We start from the raw sequence: 21,235 nt of genomic DNA on the forward strand, positions 1-21,235 counted from the left end.
AGCGACTGTAGTCTATAATAGTTTATTTTTCCTTGTTTTTTAAATATAATTAAGTATAGGCGAAGCGATTTATTAACGTCAATACAATAATTAATATAAATCTTGTGAGGAAAAATACTACTAAAAACTAACATATATTTGCAACTGTTTACGTCCACGGTTTTGTCATAAAATTACACTCAATAAATGAGTCACCTAAATCAAGAGCTATCCGATAATGAAATTCTCATCGAAATCGGTCCAGCCGTTTTGACATTATCCGGGTGTAAAAAAACTGCATTCAGTTGTAACTTGCAACTAAAAAAATACTGCCTATGCCTCTCAGAAAAATAAAAAGATAGTAAAATACACTAAGATTTCTGAACTTTTTGCAGGTATGTAAAAACAAACAAACAAAAACATAAAAATTACCAACTTACCTTCGAGACCAAATGTCTAGCATAAAATGCAGTTTTTTTAATAAAACATCGCTAAAACCTGTTTCACATGTTCTCGGAATTTGTAATTTTAGCCTATAATATGGACTGAGCTTTAAAAACGCGTTTGTAAACATCTATATATGCCCCGGCTTCGCTTAGTCTAAAACCTGATAAATTATATACCTTATAAAACCTTCCTCGAGTATCAAAGTATTACAAAAAAAGAGCGTGTGCGTCTAGCACACGTGTCAGAAGTGAAACTTCTTTCGCATTTGACAAAATCGTCGCCTTACTCCATGACGTGACGGCATTGCCATGACACGCCTTTAAATTTTTCTCTTAACGCGCCTAAAGAAGTTTTACTTCACACTTTAATGTACAAAGTTTGAATTAAATCTGTCCGTTTAAAGTGGGTTAAAATCGAGTCTAAAGGAGTCGGTTACATACAAACATACAGGTGACGCTATTATAAGCGTGTAATGAAGCCTAATATCACACCACTAGGTGTGCCCTGCGGTTTTACCCGCAGTGCTCCACTCCTGTTGGTCGTAGCGTGATGTTATATAGCCTATAACCTTCCTCGATAAATAGGCTATCTACGATATAAGTTTTCAAATCGGACCAGTAGTTCCCGAGATTAGCGCGTTCAAACAAACAAAAAAACTCTTCAGCTTTATAATCTTAGTATAAATAAGCCCTAATAAATAACTTAGTATCTATTATTAATGCTCTAGCGTCTCCAAACATGAAAAATGTGGGTTTTTATAACGATCTAAGTCATACGTGGGGTTTTTTGATGTAACAATTATTATTTAATATTATTTGATTTAATACCTACTTACGTAATACTAGTGGACTCGGAATATGAACATTGAAATAAAAAAAAAAAAAATTCTAAAATGTTTTTAAAAGAAACTATTGTTTTAAAGATATACAGCCCTTCAACTTATTAATATTTATTTAAATATCTGGTCAAATAAACTAATCAATAACATTTATTAAATCCTCGATATCGACTTTCATAAATATTAAATGACTTCAATTATGATGAGATAAAAGCGTGTGTGCCGAGCACTCGTGTCAGAAGTGAAACTTCTTTCTTCTTCAAAGATACCAAAATCGTCGCCTTACTACATCACGTGACGGTATTGCCATGACATGTCGTTGAAATTTTTGAAATTTAATGTTAAAATAATAAAATGAACCTACTATAAACAATTAGATTCACAAATCACAATGACTTATTAAAAGGTCGACCAAATATGCCTGAGCGTTATATAAAACATGCAGTGGAATTAACACCTTATTCTGCGGCAGTAATGTTCAAAATCTTCTATCGCTATAACAAAACTCTGCCCAATACGCGTAGGTAGTTTTGCTTCGGACACTTTGTAATTGTGTGTCTGGACTATATACAATCATATACGTGTGAAGCTACTACGAGCATTGAGCATGTTAACACAGTTGACAGATATATACTAGTGATGTTAAGAAGCTTTTGACCTGGTTATTGAATTATTTTCATAGAAATTTCTTCTAAATCGGTACTGTGGCTAAGCCGTGAAAGTATAACAGACAGACAAACATTCGCTTTTATGATATAACTGCGTGGTACTCGGATAAATATAAGCCTATTTACTAATCTATATCTGTGCAAAATTTCATACACATCGGATCAGCTGTTTTTGCGTGAAAGACAAAACAAACAACCATCCATCCTTACAAACATACCTTGATCACCTGATATCTAGTAACTAGCTGTGCCCCGCGGTTTTCACCGCATTGCTCCGCTCCTGTTGTTCTTAGCGTGATGATACATAGCTATAGCCTTTCTCGATAAATGGGCTATCTAACAGCGAAAGAAGTTTTCAAATCGGACCAGTAGTTACTGAGATTAGCGCGTTCAAACAAACTCTTCAGCTTTATAATATTAGTATAGATTGGCCGTTTAACCAGACTCAGCTAAGTCATGATAATTCTTAGAAAATTGATAAAACGTAAAGAAAATACAGTGAATTGATAAAACATTGATAATTTTAATCATGTCATAGAGGTAAAGATAGAGAGTTTGTAAGTTAGTGGAGCGTAATCACTGGATCTACTGAACCGATTTTAGAAATAATTTTACCGAGTTAGTGAGTGTCATAGGCTGTATTTTATTTTGTTTTTCATTTTCATGAAAGAGAGACTAGAGAGTTTCGGGAAAAAAAAATTATATTCATTAAAAAAATATAACAAAACTGTAGGTAGATATTTCTTAGCGTTAATCGCTTAATGTACTGTAAAAAAAATATTTTTTTCCTATGTTTCGTACTCATATCGAAAATCGTATTAATTTGAATAACTCCATGTAATATAATATTACATGAAGTCCATGTAATATAAAAACTTATTTTAAGTGTTAACAACAGAAAGGAAAACGCAATATTAAATTTAAAAAAAAAACCTACCAAAATTTGTTCAACTGTTTTATCTTTAAAAAAAAATGCATCTAGTTTTTAAAAAATATAGGTATGTCCGCGATTTTCAAATATCATAGCTACATTCTAACTTAACCGGTTTAAAGTTATGTAAACTAAGCACGAACCACATAAATGTCGAATATATTAATCGTAGGTAAATCCCCTGTACGAATGTTTAAATAAAAACATTATTAATTTCCTTTTTATTACTATCTGTCTACTATACCCTTGATATTTTTGATACATACATACACAGTATAAAACAAAGTAGCTGTGTGTCTGTCCCTATATATGTATGATCTTTAAAACTACACAACGGCTTTTGAAAATTTTAGTTTATAATTCCTTAAGTTTTAAAGCAGACGAAGCCATAGGGAAGCTATGAATCTAGACGAATTTTTACATTTATAATATTAGTAGGATCGACTTCGAAATTCATAGATTGAAGATTTGTTTTGTTTTCATTGCTAATTTGTTATAAACAACCTTAGATGACTAAATACAAGTACATACGGAAAATGACTGGCAAAAAGCAGACTCTGATAAGAGTGACTCAGAAGACATTTATCAAACTACACGTAATTGTAGATTGACATCATAGACACAAGCGAAGCGGGCAGCGAAGCGAACAGCGAAGCAGGTAGCGAAGCAGGTAGCGAAGCAGAACTAGTTATATACATATACATATACATTTTATCACAATGGGCAGAGTTCGGCGAGTGGAGGCAATCACGATAGTGTAGAGGGCCTGAATGTCTATGATCGGCCATCATTGTAGATGTTTATTCATAATCGCTGTAATGGCGGCAAACATCGACCATCATTTGTTAGGCCAACGCTGCCCATAAGACTATAGATTAGATAGAGATAGTTTTTTTTTAATCTTACTTTATTCAAAGGTGTTTTGTCAACAATTGACAATGTCACCCCCGTAAAAGCAAATAACACGATATTTAAATACATAATATTAATTAACTACTAACACCTAAATATAGTTGAGAAAGAGGAGAAACCAAGATGCTGTTACACCATCCCAGATTTAAATTACTATCTATATTAAAATTGTGCATTAATTGAGATCGCTCATTCCGAAAACATTCCTTCAAATGGTAACACTGTGTTGTAACATCATCAATGACATCGCATTCTTGGCAATTAGGAGATTTAGATAGAGATAGTAGTTAGTATATTATTCCGCTACGCGTGTGTATGTGTGTGTGTCTCCTCAACACACACATGTATGATATTTTTATTAATAGTCACATGTTATTGCACAAAGCAATATAAAGTGTCTTTATTATTGTATTAATCGAGTAGTATATTTTGTCTTAGTACTTTTGCAAACGCGATATTTGGTGAGTAGACTTTTTCTCGCAAACGGCTGTATGGATTTTGATGATGTTTTATAGAAATATAAAGTAGTGTGAAATTAATATCACAACTTGGTTGGCTTGGTTGGCAGTGGTCCTACCTTTCAAGCCAGAGGTCTTGGGTTTGATTCCCACCCAGGGCAAACATTTGTGTCATGAACGTAGATGTTTGCTATGTGTCTGGGTGTTAATTATCTATATAAGTATTTATTTAAAATTATATATTAACTATATGTATGTTTATCAGTCATCTGGTTTCCATAACACAAGCGAAAGCTTAGTATGAGATCAGATCATGCCGTGTGTGAAAATTGTCCTGATTCCTGAAATATTTATTTATTTATTTACTTTTTTGTTACATAATAGAAATAGGTTTACAAATATTACCTCTCTATAATATCAAGTACTTATAGATTAGAAGATTAAATATAAAATATCAAATGTAATTCTTACAAATGCTTAAGATTAGGTACTTACATATTTCTAAATACTCCTACATGCTGACTTATTATAAACTAGTTTTACCTCCAGTACTCCGCTCCTTTTAGTCTTAGCGTAATCTATACTAATATTATAAAGCTGAAGAGTTTGATTGTTTGTTTGTTTGTTTGTTTGAAGGCACTAATCTCGGGAACTACTGGTCCGATTTGAAAAATTCTTTCGGTATTAGATAGCCCATTTATCGAGGAAGGTTATAGGCTATATTTCATCACGCTACGGGCAACAGGAGTGGAGCCACGGGGGTGAAACCGCGCGGAGCAGCTAGTGATTTATAGCCTTCCTCGATGAATGGGCTATCTACCTAACATCGAAAGAATTTTTCAAATCGGACCAGTAGTTCCCGAGATTAGCACGTTCAAACAAACAAACTCTTCAGCTTTATAATATTATAGTATAGATTTAAACTGGATAAATATACATACAATTACTTCTTACATATATTACAAAAAGCAGCTTTCTTTGTTTATAATATTATCAGTGAATATAATTTCTATAAACATCCATACTAATATTATAAATGCGAAAGTAACTCTGTCTGTCTGTCTGTTACTCAATCACGCCTTAACTACTGAACCAAATTGCATGAAATTTGGTATAGAGATATTTTGATACCCGAGAAAGGATATAGGATAAGTTTTATCCCGGAAATCCCACGGGAACGGGAACTATGCGGGCGATGCCGCGGGTAGAAAGCTAGTAATTTATAAATGTAAACAAACGGTCATGTTGACCTTTAACTATATATATAATATGTTTAATTATATCATAACTATATCTATATTAATACATATATATATATTATTTATGTGAAGTACAATGATGGAGAAAAATAAAGAAACATTCCGTTTATAGAAATTGACATAAAGTATAAACCCAATGATTTAGATAATTAATAGGCAAAAAAATATATATTATAATAAGGGAAAAGTTGTGAAGATAGATGTGTGTTTGTTTGCTTGAAGGCGCTAATCTTAGGAACCAAGGGTCGGATTTGAAAAATTATTTCACTATTAGATAGTTTATTTATTAGGGAAAGCTATGTATTGGTTTTATTTTGATGCGTTTTAACACGTTTTTACTAGCTTCACCTATGTTTTTATGTAATCGACATATTTGTATGTAACCGACTCCTTTAGACTCGATTTTAACCCACTTTAAACGAACAGATTTAATTGAAACGTACCCTTATCGAGAACCGGTGACAATACAATAATATCATGAGTTTAAGCGTGTTTGAAGTTATACTTATATAGATTATAATATAGTTCTATACGAATTATACAGGATGCCCCACCGTTGGTATACTAAGCTCAAAGGAGTAAACCGTTTTGCATACGCTGAGTACGTAAAAAATACTTATAAAATTCCAGAAGCATTTTTTTTCAATAAGATAAATTCTTAAAACTACATCCCTAAAAAGCAACCCTCCCTATTTTGCCACCCACACGTGAGCTATCGTTTAAGATTGTTTTCTTAGACAAAATGCTCACATTAGCGAAGCCGTATATGCTGGCTGCGCGAAGCTGGAGAAGAAAACATGGAGGACCATAGGATTTTTTTTTACTTCATTTTGTTGTTTAACTATATTTAACGTCAGTTTATGCAAAACTACAACCCCCTTCGCGCTTAGTATACCAATAGTGGGACACCCTGTATCATGCTGAAGCTGAAGAATAAATTTCGTAATTGTACACAAATAGGTGGTGTAGATAATTGTTCCCATGAACATGGCCGCTACTATATGCGCACGCGCCTATCGCGTGTGTGAACTTCCTCATATTATTGCAATATGTAAAGCCCAGTTTAATTGTTGTTATGCTGTTGCGTGGGTGCGGACGGACGGATTAAATTAATTTTGTGTTTGGGAGTTTTAATGTTGAATAAATTTTGTTTGAGGGAATTGGTGTGTTTTTGGAGTGTGGAGTGGAGGGTGCAGTGTTTTTGATGGTTTTTTGTGTAGTGATAGATATCAATTGGATTAGTGGGATGTTTTTGATAGATGGTTAATTGGATGAATATAAAATTATAAAGGTACGGTATTTATGTGCCTTTTTTGTTTTCTGTCTGTTAAAAAGTTTTTAATTTTTATACCTATGCTATAATCCGATGTTAACCCAATAAATATACCTGTTAAAAATACATTTTTAAAGGTTATTTCATTCAGTATTCAAAAAATGTGTCTTTTTATTGTAAAATACACGACCACAGCCATAATATTACATCTTATATATAAAAAATGAATCGCAAAATGTGTTGGTAAGCGCATAACTCGAGAACGGCTGAACCGATTTCGATAATTCTTTTTTTATTATATTTCTTGAAGTACGAGGATGGATCTTATGTAGAGAAAACGTAAACATGTACCACGGGCGAAGCCGGGGCGGACCGCTAGTATAAAATAATATCAACATAAGTTTTTATAGGTATATGTATTTCATTAACGACGTTTTTATTTTTCACTAGCTTACCGCGCGCGGCTTCGCCCGCTTTGTCTAAAACCTAATAAATTATATACCAAAACCTTCCTTTTAAATCACTCTACTATTAAAAAAACCGCATCAAAATCCGTTGCGTAGTTTTAAAGATTTAAGCATACAAAGGGACATAGGGACAGAGAAAGCGACTTTGTTTTATACTATGTAGTGATACGACTTAAAAATAACCTAAAAAGAAAGATTACGAGATACGCTTCGTATGTTTCTAAGAAAACATAAATAAATTCGCGATTCCTAGTATTGCCTACGAAAATTGGCACGCTTTTGCACTGAAGTGTATAAATTATAGCCGTAGTATATACTATTGCTTCCTGCTACTTCGCTTGAATACTAAATATCTAGAAATTAAAGATTCCAACAGATTTTAAACGTGATTTATCTACACTAATATTGTAAAGAGGAAAACTTTGTTTGTTTGTTTGATTGTAATGAATAGGCTCATAAACTACTGGACCGATTTTAAAAATTCTTTCACCATTCGAAAGCTACATTATCCACGAGTAACATAGGCTAGGTTTTATCCCGGAAATCCTACGGGAACGGGAACTATGCGGGTTTTTCTTTGAAAATGCGGGCGAAGCCGCAGGCGGAAAGCTAGTTCATTATATGATTATCCCGACGTTTCGGGACTCGCACTTTGCAATCTTTCATTTCTAAACGTATTATACTCGCGACAAATAAATACAAGTAAATAATGTCTATGAATGTTTGTCTGTATATCCTTTGTAGGTAGAATCGTGAATATTACAACATTGGATCATGTGATGATTTTCAGTAAAATTTTGTGCATGAACGAACGAATGTTTCAGGCAAAGCCGGGGTGCACGTCTAGTTACACATCACTATCACTACATCCATACTAATATTATAAATGCGAAAGTAACTCTGTCTGTCTGTCTGTCTGTTACTCAATCACGCCTTAACTACTGAACCAATTGGAATGAAATTTGGTATAGAGATATTTTGATACCCGAGAAAGGACATAGGATAGGTTTTATCCCGGAAATCCTACGGGAACGGGTTTTTCTTTGAAAACGCGGGCGAAGCCGCGGGCGGAAAGCTAGTAGTATATAAAACAAAGTCACTTTCTGTGTCCCTATGTTCCTAATCTCTGAAACTGCGCAACGGATTTTGATGAGAGTGATTGAAGAGAAGGTATAATTTCATTTCATTTTATTAGGTTTTAGACACAGCGGGCGAAGCCGCGAGCGGAAAGCTAGTAGGTATTAGTTCTTAGATAAAATTTCTTATAGGTTATTTTTTATTATGCGTTAATATTTTGTTAGAATCGATTAATTCTAATACTGAATGAGAACATCAAGGTCACATTAATAACACCGCCTATACAGTTTTATTAGCTAAATGAACTCAAACTCACATTTATTTATTCAACTAGACTTCTTTAAGAAGCGCTTTTAGAATCGTCCAATACTACTATTGATACATCCTATCCTGCTAAACTTCACTACGTAGTATAAAACAAAGTCGCTTTCTCTGTCCCTATGTCCCTATGTCCCTTTGTATGCTTAAATCTTTAAAACTACGCAACGGATTTTGATGCTATTTTTTAAATAGATAGAGTGATTCAAGGGGAAGGTTTTAGTATATAATTTATTAGGTTTTAGACAAAGCGGGCGAAGCCGCGGGCGGTTAGCTAGTAATATTATAAATGCGAAAGTTTGTGAGGATGTGTGTGTGTTTGTTACTCTTTCACGCAAATACTACTGAACTGATTACAATGTCATTTAGCACACATACAGAGGGTAACTTGGATTAACACATAGGATAGGTTTATCCCGGAAATCCCACGGGAACGGGAACTATGCGGGTTTTTCTTTGAAAACGCGGGCGGAAACTTAGTATTATATATTTCTAATTTTCTTATAGGTACTGTTTGAGAAAATATACGTTTTGTCTTTGTCATGAATAAACTGAACTAATTAACTGATTACAAATATTCACTCAAGTAGACTTTAGCAATACCTACAAATTAATCCAGATAAACAGCTCAGCTATACTAAAGCCCCATCAGAGTAAAAGTCCCATCAAACTGGGTCCAGCTGTTACGGAGATTAGCTGGACAATTAACGATTAATTTTTAATCTGTTACGTATATTGTTCAAAATTTTCTTGAAATTAAAAAAGCTGTACATTTAATATATAAAATACGCTTAAATTATTTTTCTGTATATTTAACCCACGCGCCAATAAAGTCAATGACCGTTACGGCTGATCACATTTTGATTCGCCAATTATGAGACCGTTTGATAGATTACGTAATATTTTTTCTTCAGTAGGCTAGTTGCTTCGGTTTAAAAACTTTATATGAAATGAGATTTAAATTATTCCTTCCTTTCAACTACTAATTTATTTTTTTATAATGTTGATTTTATATATTTAGATATAAATAAATAAATATTTTAGGACATTTTTCACACACGGCACGATCTGATCCCATACTAAGCTTTTCGCTTGTGTTATTACCAGATGGCTGATAAACATACATATATAATTTTAAATACTTAAATAGATAATTAACACCCAGATACAGAGCAAACATCTATGTTCATCACACAAATATTTGCCCCGGGTGAGAATCGAACCCACGACCTCTGGCTTGGAAGGCAGGGCCACTACCAACCAAGCCAACCGGTCATATGTATGTATTGTACCTATATTTTATTTGTTTAACGAATACATTTTAAGTTTATTACTTAAATCGTTCAGAACTGCCATGGCGTCAGCATTGAAGTTGACAACATTGGCCATCTTGAATTTAAAAAATCAAAATTTCAATTTTGATTATTCGTAACCCGTTTATTTTCAATTTTACACTGAAAGAAGTAATTAAAAAAACTTTAGTTTTCAGAAAATTTGAAACCATATAAAGGAGGCAAAAAACAAAATGAGAACTATGCATAATGCAATTTTTGGTTACTGTCAGTACTTTTTTATCAAACTTTGACAGATCTAGGTCATAGAGGTTAACATTATTATTTAATAATTATCAAATTATCATCAGTGTCAGAACTAGATAACTTTTAAATAGACCACATTATAAAAAATTAAATTAAAATCGGTTTACCCAGTCTTACGTTCTGAGCTAACAGACACAAAAAAGAAATCAAATTGAGAGCCTCCTTTTTTGAGGTCAGTTAAAAATGTGCATTTTTTGTTACTGTCTATACTTTTTATCTAACTTTGTCCGATGCAGGCTATTGACTTGCAAATTATTATCTAATAGGCTCTCTTCACAATGGGCAGCTTTGACCCAACAACAAAAAACATGCATGCAATCATGAAATCACCTCTCACTCCCATACACGTATCGCGTTGGAACACATCTGACAAAAACAAAATTGTGATAGTAAAAGTATTATTTTTGCAAAAAAACTACGCCTACATTTTTTCCCACACTTTGTGCTTTCTGTGAATCAAGTTTTATCGAAATCGGTTAAGTGGTTTTACGTGAAAGCGTAAAGCATATAAATCTATGCTATTATTATGAACGACCTGTGCCGTGCGGTTTTACCCGCATTACTCCGCTCCTATTGGTCTTAGCGTGATGATGTTATAGCCTATAGCCTCCTCGATAAGCATTTATAATAATTTATTAGGGATTTAGTTTTACATAATATTACATTAATATTAATCATAATATAATCTTTACTTTATAATATGTATGGCAGAAGCTAGTTTTAGCTAGAGTTTGTTTGCTTGAAAGCGCTTATCTCAGGAACTAATGGTCCGATTTGAAAAACTATTTCACTGTTCGATAGTATATTTATCGAAGAAGTAATGCGGATGAAACCGCGGGACACAGTTCAATTCAAAGTTCGCGGGACAATAATCATAGTTACGCCTGGTTAGCGGTTAGCCACTCCCCTGATAAGTACTGTGCTATAAATAGAGTATGACTACATAAGTGTCCTTGATCGAGACCATACTTAATGAGGCCAGCAGTTTATATTATAGGAAGACATACATATATATATATTTTATATGATAATATAAGGGAGTTATGATTTCGTTTGTTTGTTTGGATAAATTAAATTAGTGAATTATTAGATGGTGGAAAGATATACAGTGTGGCAATGGGCCCTGGAGGGAAAGTACTGGAAATACTGAAGATGGAAAGGAAACATGCCTTTATTTTAAAAAAGAAATAGAATTGCATTGAAAGATATTCGAAAATTCAATAGCGACCCAGAATCGAACTAACTAAAAATAAATAAATAAATGTTTTATTTTGATCTCTAGATTCATACATGAAATACAAAACATCCAATCTTATTCAAACCAGATTGTAATTAATTATGAAATTGTACTGTTTATCGCGCAGTTGGTTAAAAAAAAATAACAGAAATTCTTAGTCTTTATAACACCAAGAAATAAATAAAAGGAAAGAAGATTAACTTACTTGGTTGGTTGCTAGGAATATTCTCAATTTATACCAATCTATACTAATAAGCTGAAGAGTTTGTTTGTTTGAACACGCTAATCTCAGGAACTACTGGTCCGATTTGAAAAATTATTTCAGTGTTAGATAGCCCATTCATCGAGGAAGGCTATAGGCTATATATGAACACGCTAAGACCAACAAGAGCGGAGCAATTCGGGTGAAACCGGGGCACAGCTAGTAAATTATGAAATTGCACTGTTTCTGGCGCAATCGGTTAAAAACATTACAGAAATTGTAATACATTCACTCTTTATAACACCAAGTAGGTAGGTAATAAATATAGAAGGAAAGATTAACTTACTTGGTTGGATGCCAGGAGTATTTTCATCACCTTATATAAATACTTTTGTTTTTGAGACAATGCAAGTAATACTGCACTACAAGTAAACCATTCATGCCACTGAAAATCAGTGGCACGAATGGTTTTATTATCATTCGTGCCGAATACTGAATTGGTCCCTTTTGTCAACATGAAAATGCCCAGTACCTTACTTACTTATTGATGATAAATTTAATGTGTGTATATTATGTGTGTGTGTATTTATATTGTGTAAAATCTCATGCTCTGGTGTATTTGTGTTATGTTGACAATAAACGTTTATTTATTTATTTATTTATAATACCAATTTCATTAAAGGTACAAGAAAATATTTTTCGATACGTAGGTACATGAAATATGAATTTTAAAAAATCCTTATTACCGTATACCGATTATTAAGCTATTGCATACTTCTATCCTTGAGCGCGGGGACTGAATCGACAAATTCCGTAACGAAAAAACCTCACGCTCCCCACTCTGACGGGCACGGAGGTGTGGCTTAATTGAAGGCATGCTATGCATTATGCAATAGCTTTACCGCGGCAGTCCTCGAGTGCCAGACGTCTTTTTTTAACTAAAAATTAAAATTTTAAATTAAGTATTATTTATAAAGGCCTATTCAAACTAAAGCGGTATCCGCTACCGCGCGCCGTGGTAGCGGTATCACGATGGCACGCGATTAAATCTCGTACGTAGTATATTATAGAGACTCTAATCGCGTACCGATCCGAGTACGGTAGCGAACAGCCCATCGGGATACCGGCTACCCTCGGCGGTAGTCGATACCGCTGTAGTTTCAATATCCCCTTTCACTCACAAAATAACCTTTTCAATAAGTTCCCCGATGAGTACAATATGGAGGTCTTCAAGAGGAGAGTGAACATGTACATTCTAGGGAAGCGCGCTCCATCTTAGGCCACATCTCAGCTTACCATCAGGCGAGATCGTGGCCAAGCGCTCCTCTATTGCAACATAAAAAAGTTCTAATTTCACTGCAGTTCTCAGTTCATAAAAATACATGAACAAAGTCGCGCGCAGCAACTAGTTAAACTAAAATGTTGGTTCGTATGTCATTTTCTATTCAATTACTCAGCTAATGGTGAAAGCTGTCGATCACATGATGGCCTTTACAGTAATTGAATTTTTAGTTTTGTTTTTTTTATCTGTATACCATTTTGTAACCGTTTTAAGTGCATTGTGTCTTATTTCCTTGTTGTTATCTTAATGTATAGGAAAGCTGATTTAATTGACTGACTGACGAAACGACACTAGGTTTAAAAACTTGACTAAATGATTCCTTTTACAGTAATATATTTAACTTTCTCGATAAAAACTTGCTTAAAGGCCTATTATCCGTCCAATAAAGTATTACACGAAAAAAACCTGTAAACTGTCATATACGGACAATTAGAATACATTTTTGAAATGGTAGTTTAATACGTTATTCGATGAATAAGTTTTAAACAAGGATTGAAAAATCAGCCCTAAATCTATACTAATATTTTAAAGCTGAAGAGTTTGTTTGTTTGTTTGAACGCGCTAATCTCGGGAACTACTGGTCCGATTTGAAAAATTCTTTCGGTGTTAGATAGCCCATTTATCGAGGAAGGCTATAGGCTATATATCATCACGCTACGACCAATAGGGGTGGAGCCACGGGGGTGAAACCGCGCGCAGCAGCTAGTAAGATATACTCATGAAATGATTGTATTGTTACCGATCCTTGATAAGTGTACAAAGTTTGAATTAAATCTCTCCGTTTAAAGTGGGTCAAATCGAGTCTAAAGTCAATAAGTTAATTACTGTTCTATCTTCTTGCCACTATAATATATGTATATAGTAAAACGTTATGTGTATTTTACTATTAAATTTGGTTCTCCTATTAATTAATAAATAAATGCATTAACCGTAAGGTTAATCATGTGGCAACTAATCTCAGGAACTACTGTTCCGATTTGAAAAATTCTTTCGGTGTTACATAGTCCCTTTATCGAGGAAGGCTAATTGCTATATATCACCACGCTAAGAACAACCACGTATAACCGTTGTTTGTTTGTTTGTTTGAACGCGCTAATCCGATTTGAAAAATTCTTTCAGTGTTAGATAGCTCATTTATCGAGGAAGGTTAAGGAAGGAAGGAAGGTTAAGGAATCATCACGCTACGACCAACAGGAGAGGAGCCACGCGGGTGAAACCGCGCGGAGCAGCTAGTTAATTATATGATCCTTATAAGTAGTATTTTGAATACTTGATACTGACTATAAATATATCTATTAAAATGATTGACCATTAAATATATTATCCTCTTTGTTTTTAATGATGAATCACCATTATCCTTAGCGCCTCCCAAACATGTTCAAATCTATAGTTTTCCTTAATTAATTTTCCTCGTTTCAGATGTGATGGAGTCTTGACATCAAAACTATGGGAAGTGCTAAACATACTGCGATCAAACAAGCAACCATGGGTGAAGAGAAGAAATCCATAAAAGACATCCTCAAAAAACCGTTCCAAGCGATATTCAATAGAAAAGACAAGAGAAAGAACAAAGCAACAGATAAAGATCCGGAAAGAGATAAAAAGGAAACAGAGAAAGTAAAAGAAATTGTTGTTACACCGGTTACTGAACTGTTAAATAAATTATCACTGAAAGATGATGAGATAGACTTAAGCAAACTTTCGATAAAAGATGATGATGAAGATGAATTCAAAAACTTCTCTTGCAAAGTAATTGACGATGTTAGGTGTACTAGATTAGATTCACACAAATCAGACGACAGTGGGTATTCAGAAAAAATAGAGTCAGATGATGAAAAAGATTCAAAGGTAGATGATAAAAAGAAAAAGAAAGTACAGACTGTTGCTATATCGAGGGCTCCGATACAGAATAAACATCAATTTGTGACGCCTGCGCATCCGTATTCAAGAGAGGCTGATTTTAGACAGGTAAGAATAATTATTGTATATTTTCTTCTCTATATCCATACTTATTATAAATGCGAAAGTAACTCTGTCTGTTACTTAATCACGCCTAAACTACTGAACCAATTTGCATGAAATTTGGTATGGAACTATGGAGATATTTTGATACGCGAAAGGATATAGGCTACCTTTTATTGCGAAATATGTACCACGGGCGAAGCCGGGGCGGACCTCTAGTCTTCTATAAAAATTAAACCAGTTTTCCTTGGTCACGAACGGGTGGACCGATTTCGATAATTTTTTTTTTTTATTATATTTCTTGAAGTACGATGATGGTTCTTATGTAGAGAAAATGTAAATATGTACCACGGGCGAAGCCAGGGCGGACCGCTAGTATTATATAAAATTCTCATGTCACTATGTTAGAGGTAGTTACCACACTCCTCCGACACGGCTTTACCAACTCTCACGGATCTTATTTTGTACTAGCAGACAAACATGAATAATCTAAATCTTTCTATGTGTAATCTAAACTCTTTATGTGTACCATATTTTGTACAGTATAGGCTGGTTGCAGAGCTTGACCGACCATACGCACGCGTATTGTCATGCGCATTAGTGTCATAGTCATACAATTGTTGATGCGTATCGTCAGGACCGACGGTACGCACTGACGGTCTGTCAAGCTCTGCAACCAGCCTTAGTGTCATAGTCATACAATTGTTGATGCGTATCGTCAGGACCGACGGTACGCACTGACGGTCGGTCAAGCTCTGCAACCAGCCTAAATGTTTTTAAATATGAAAAATTAGCACAATAAAGGAACTAATAAAAAACAAATTACAATATTATTACAATCTTTTAAAGATCACCATTAAAAAGATTAATACGATAACATTAATATATCAACCAGACGTTAAATTATAACTAACTAGTTTTCCGCCCGCGGCTTTGCACGCGTTTTCAAAGAAAAACGCGCATAGTTCCCGTTCCCGTGGGATTTCCGGGATAAAATCTATTCTATGTGTTAATCCAAGTTACCCTCTATATGTGTGCTAAATTTCATTGTAATCGGTTCAGTAGTATTTGCGTGAAAGAGTAACAAACATACATATACATACATCGATCCGCACAAACTTTCGCATTTATAATATTAGTAGGAAACATAATTGATTGAATAACAATTGACCCTGATATGACCAAAGATCTTTCTTTGATAGATCTAACACTTACAATTTATAAGGCTGAATAAGTGAACTTTCTAAGCACTTTCATTTTAAAGCTTCTTGAACGATTGCTAACGTCATTGTAATAGATAGGTGATGGTTACTATGACGTCATATAGCAGTACTAATTCAAGTATAGGAAAAAATAGTTATATACCTATGTATGGGTAGTACTGCCTCCTTGGTACAGTGGTTGACGCATGAACGTAGAGCCGAAGGGTCCTGGGTTCGATTCCCGAGACGAAGAAAGAAAAATGTCTCGGTCTGGCAGGACACAGGAGGCTGATCACCTACTTGTCCCTAAAGAAAATCGATCAGTGAGACAGATGTATGCATAATTCATCTGCCCCTTACCCCATCACACAAGACTTTTTATATAGATTGTCTAGTGCCATCACAGTTCAACACTAGAATTAGTACTGCTTTGTCACAGTATGCCCATTGTATGATTTCATAAAACTTTTTTTAAGTAAAATATTTTTATTTACAGATCAGCCAAATAAACAAACAGACATTCTCCGGGGGCCAAGTGCTCGTGAACAACACCACAAGAGCCGACAATTCCTTCTTGAACCAAGCGCTACAACTCGTCGACACAAATGTGCGGGAATTCAACAAAAACACGCAAGAGGAACAGGTCAAATACTGGCAAATGGCTGAAGAGTTCATTAACGAAAAGACCACGGAAGAGGACCTCATCGCAGAGCTGTTACAAGTGAACCCTGACATCTGTCAGCTGTCAAACTTCCCGCCGAAAGCCACAGATAATATAATGGCCACTTTTGACACCTGCCAAGTGTCAATAATCCCGCCGGAGGAGAATCCAATCGAGGAGTTCGAGAACGCAAACATCATTGGAGAATACGATGCATCGGAAATATTTACGCAATGTATTCGAAATGAAATGGATACATTGAACGTTTTTCCGACTCCGCCTAGATCGGAAAACGTACCAAGTCCTATGTCGGATTCACAGTCGTACTATCCAAGCCATTCTCCAAGTAATTACACGCTTTCCCCTGAAACGTCTTCACCAATGTATAACAGTGATTACGAAAGATACCAAGACGTTCAGTACGAGTATCCAAGCGTACTTGACAGTTTAGAAACGGAGAATGACGTTGACAGCACAGATAAAAAAGCGCGGGAAAAAGCGTCTATGACGTTAAAACAATATAAAGACATGCAGAAAGATATAGCCGCGGAATTCTCGAAAATGGAGTGTTGCCAGGCGAATAGGAAAACTTGTAAAGAATTGTTTCAAGGGCACTTGAATAAGTTGAAGCTAGAACATAGGAAGATGATTTGTCAAAAGGTTGCCTGTTTGGATCTCGGGAAAGCGTACGGGTAAGTTCTATCTATACAAATACTAGCTTACCGCCCGCGGCTTCCACCAACTTGCCAAGTTAGGTGTGAAAGGGACAAAAAACAACCAGGCGTCATTCAAGGTCATACCTTCCCGTGACAAGTCAACGTGCATAGTGCAATCTCCAGTGTATTAGATATAAGCTTCTTGGACAAATGATTTGCATAGATAAGAAAAGATGCAATTTTACATAATATACTCATATGTGTGTGTTCAATGTTCATTCTGAAATACATTTTAAAAGAAAGAGATGGTAGGAAGAAAATTCACACTTTCTTTAATAAAAATAATATAAAAAAATGTTCTTATTTTTGGGGGTTTACTCGCTACTACATCTAGTAGCGAGGGTAAATTAGTATCATTTTTAACATTGCAAACAGACACTCCAATATTTTTATTTATATACGCTAAGACTAAGGAAAAATTTAAAGATTATTGGATATACAATATACATACTGACTGCCGATATACATATATAGAGATCTCGTTAAAATGCAAATTGCTTCGAGACGCCTGATATAAGGAAAACGTTGACTTTTTTCCTATATTTTTTAGCACAGTAACACATTATATTGCAAATAATCATCACCATCATCATTATAACTGTCATATTATATACTAGCTTACCGCCTGCGGCTTCGCCCGCTTCGTCTAAAACCTAATAAATTATATACTAAAACCTTGTTCTTAAATCACTCTGTCTATTAGAAAAAACCGCATCAAAATCCGTTGCGTAGTTTTAAAGATTTAAGCATACATAGGGACAGAGAAAGCTACTTTGTAGTGATTATTAAATAAATAAATTTCATTGTTCTATTACACAAAACTACTGAACCGATTTGACAAAAACCTAGATTATAACATGGTGCATAATTCTTAAAGGATCATATCAAACTATACCTTTAACAATGGTTGCCTGAAAGAGATCACTTCTAAGCTATAAGGCCGCCCAATAAATTTTTATTGTTTTCAAAACATATTCTCTATATGTAACTTTTATATTTTTCAGAGTATTGCAACACATAATAGCAAGTCTAACAAACGGCAACACGGATGAAGATTTACAGTTGGCTCTGTTCAGCTTAATCTGTGAGAAAGTGCTGGCTCTAAAAAAGGAATTGTTTATCGGAGAGTTTGGTAAGTTTTTTTTATTTATTTTCACTGATACTTTGATCTTTTATTCTCAGTTTTTAAATAAATAAATAAATATCTTTATTTGCTCAAATGTGGTTTACAAGTTATTACAATAAGGAAAGTACAGCACATTCGCCAGTCACACTGGCATGCAAACATAGTTTTACAGCTCCGCATAATCAGTAAAAAAAATATTATATAAACATTTATTATTATAGTTTAGTTCAATTGTCTATTTATTATTATGCATGTCAATATTTATATTTATCACCCAAAAAGTCCCTTACATTATAAAAATTTTTGCCTATTGAGTTGTAATTTTACAAGTAATATCTTATAGTATATTCTTTTTACCATTCGTTTAGTCGTTTTGTTACTTGCTAACGTAACATTCTTAGCTATTTTCAAAAGCGTTTGGAAAAAATATGTAAATTCAAGCGAAGTGAAATAAATAATTCTAATTTGATACTATATCTATACTTCTATACTAATATTATAAAGAGGAAAGGTTTGTATGTATGTATGTATGGTTTTCACGCATAAACTACTGGACCGATTTTGATGAAATTTGGCACAGACTATCTTTAGACCCTGAGAAAGAACCTAGGCTACCTTTTATTATTTATATAAACTCCATTGGTATTATTACAAAACAATTTAAACACAGTCTAACTTTAAACCAGGGATCTGTCACTTTAATCGTTGTTTATGTGAAATACGACAAAACCAGATTAAAGAGAACCCGCGTTAAAAGTTACTGTCTAATTTTTTTTGTGGTAAGACATCATTTTTTTAACCGACTTCAAAAGAAGGAGGAACTTTTCAATTCGGCCGGTATGCTTTTTTTTATGTATGTACACCGATTACTCCGAGGTTTCTGAACCGATTTACGTGATTCTTTTTTGTTCGATGCGGGATGGTGTCGAATTGGTCCCATAAAATTTTTATTCGGATAGGCCCAGTAGTTTTTATTTTATGAGCATTTTTGTCTGTATTTGTAAATGTTGCAAGTGCAAGTTTGAAGTCGGTTGTTTTTAACGCAGTTATCACTTGTTGTGTCCTTTTTACAAAAAACTTACCAAATAATATTAATTTCCAGGTCTAAATCTACTAAAAGCAGCCGTACTACGTTGTCCCAGCAGACCGCTTATCACAAGATATTTGGTGCAATGCATACGAACAGTTACTAGAGAAGATACGTACAAACCTGCAGGGGAATGCCTGTTTACTGAGGTTAGTTATCACTACATAGTATAAAACAAAGTCGCTTTCTCTGTCCCATGTCCCTTTGTATGCTTAAATCTTTAAAACTACGCAACGGATTTTGATGTGGTTTTTTTTAATAGATAGAGTGATTCAAGAGGAAGGTTTTAGTATAATTTACCGCCCGCGGCTTCGCCGCGGGCGGTAAGCTGGTTAATAATATAATATTCTAGCTGTGCTGTGCGGTTTTACCCGTATTGCTCCGCTCCTGTTGGTGTTAGCGTGATGATATATAGCCTATAGCCTTCCTCGATAAATGGACTATCTAATACCTTCAATCGGACCAGTAGTTCCTGAGATGAGCGCATTCAAACAAACAAACTCTTCAGCTTTATCATATTATTATAAGTATTCATAAACAACTACATACAACTCATAATTACAATTAAAAATTGTCCGAGTCAAAACTCTGCCTATGCATTATAGGCAGAGTTTTCTAAAAAGACATACAATAGATATTGAACATTACTGTCATGAAATAAGGTGTAAATTTGAATGAATGTTTTATCCGACAGTATGTGATTTCACAAACAATTAATCAAGCGAAATTTAATGAAAGCAATTTCACAGTCCAAAATAATAAAAATGTCTATACCAACTTAGTTTTATAAATTAAAAATAGTAGCATTTATAATGGAGTGATACTGCTTTCCGAATCGGTGGTAAATGTTAACATATGTTATGACAAGTCAAACACGTGCTTCTAGAAGATTTGAATAAATAAATGTTTGAGTTTGAAGTTCTATCTATGTATTGAACATTCTGTTAAAATATAAGAAATCAGGCTTTGAGTTTTCACTGCTACCATTCTTTAACTGCCTTTTATATTATGTTAATGAGTGTTGAATTAAAACTCTTATTATGTTTTTCTTTTCCTGATTTCGTTTCCTTTTTTTTTTTATTCTTAATTAGCTCTTTTTTTCCGCTAGGTCGACGCTCTTGGTGACAATCTAATAATCGCTTGCGCTCGTGGTGGGGACACATTTGCGCTGTCTCTATACGAGCTTGTGTCGAAGCACAGTGGGGACGTACCATTGTTCGCTTTGCACCATGCTAATGCTGATGGTGAGTATGGGAGAGGGGAGGTGGGGAGTGAGGGAGGATGGTTGAGGGGAGGATGAGGAGGGGAGATGGAAAGTGGTGAGGTGTGGAGGAGGGGAGATGGGAGAATGGTTGAGAGGAGATGGGGAGGTGGGAGGATGGGTGAGGGTAGAGGGGAGATGGGGAAAGAGGAGGATTTTTTATATTTATTTATTACACTGTTCTATGCTAGTTAATAATACAAATTACTTACGT

General features: G+C 34.5%; 1 protein-coding gene across 1 annotated transcript in view; it reads left to right on the forward strand.

Moving 5' to 3' along the window:
• Positions 1–21,235, forward strand: part of LOC123704647 — a 36,524-nt gene that overhangs the window by 12,030 nt on the left and 3,259 nt on the right. Inside the window, exons 2-6 of the mRNA XM_045653053.1 lie at positions 14,426–14,974; positions 16,667–17,523; positions 18,552–18,679; positions 19,776–19,909; positions 20,869–21,004. Coding sequence (XP_045509009.1) covers positions 14,453–14,974; positions 16,667–17,523; positions 18,552–18,679; positions 19,776–19,909; positions 20,869–21,004 — 1,777 coding nt within the window. The 5' untranslated portion in view covers positions 14,426–14,452. The remainder of the gene's footprint in view (positions 1–14,425; positions 14,975–16,666; positions 17,524–18,551; positions 18,680–19,775; positions 19,910–20,868; positions 21,005–21,235) is intronic.

The sequence above is a fragment of the Colias croceus genome, chromosome 30 (assembly GCF_905220415.1).
Source record: "Colias croceus chromosome 30, ilColCroc2.1".
Lineage (NCBI taxonomy): Eukaryota > Metazoa > Arthropoda > Insecta > Lepidoptera > Pieridae > Colias > Colias croceus.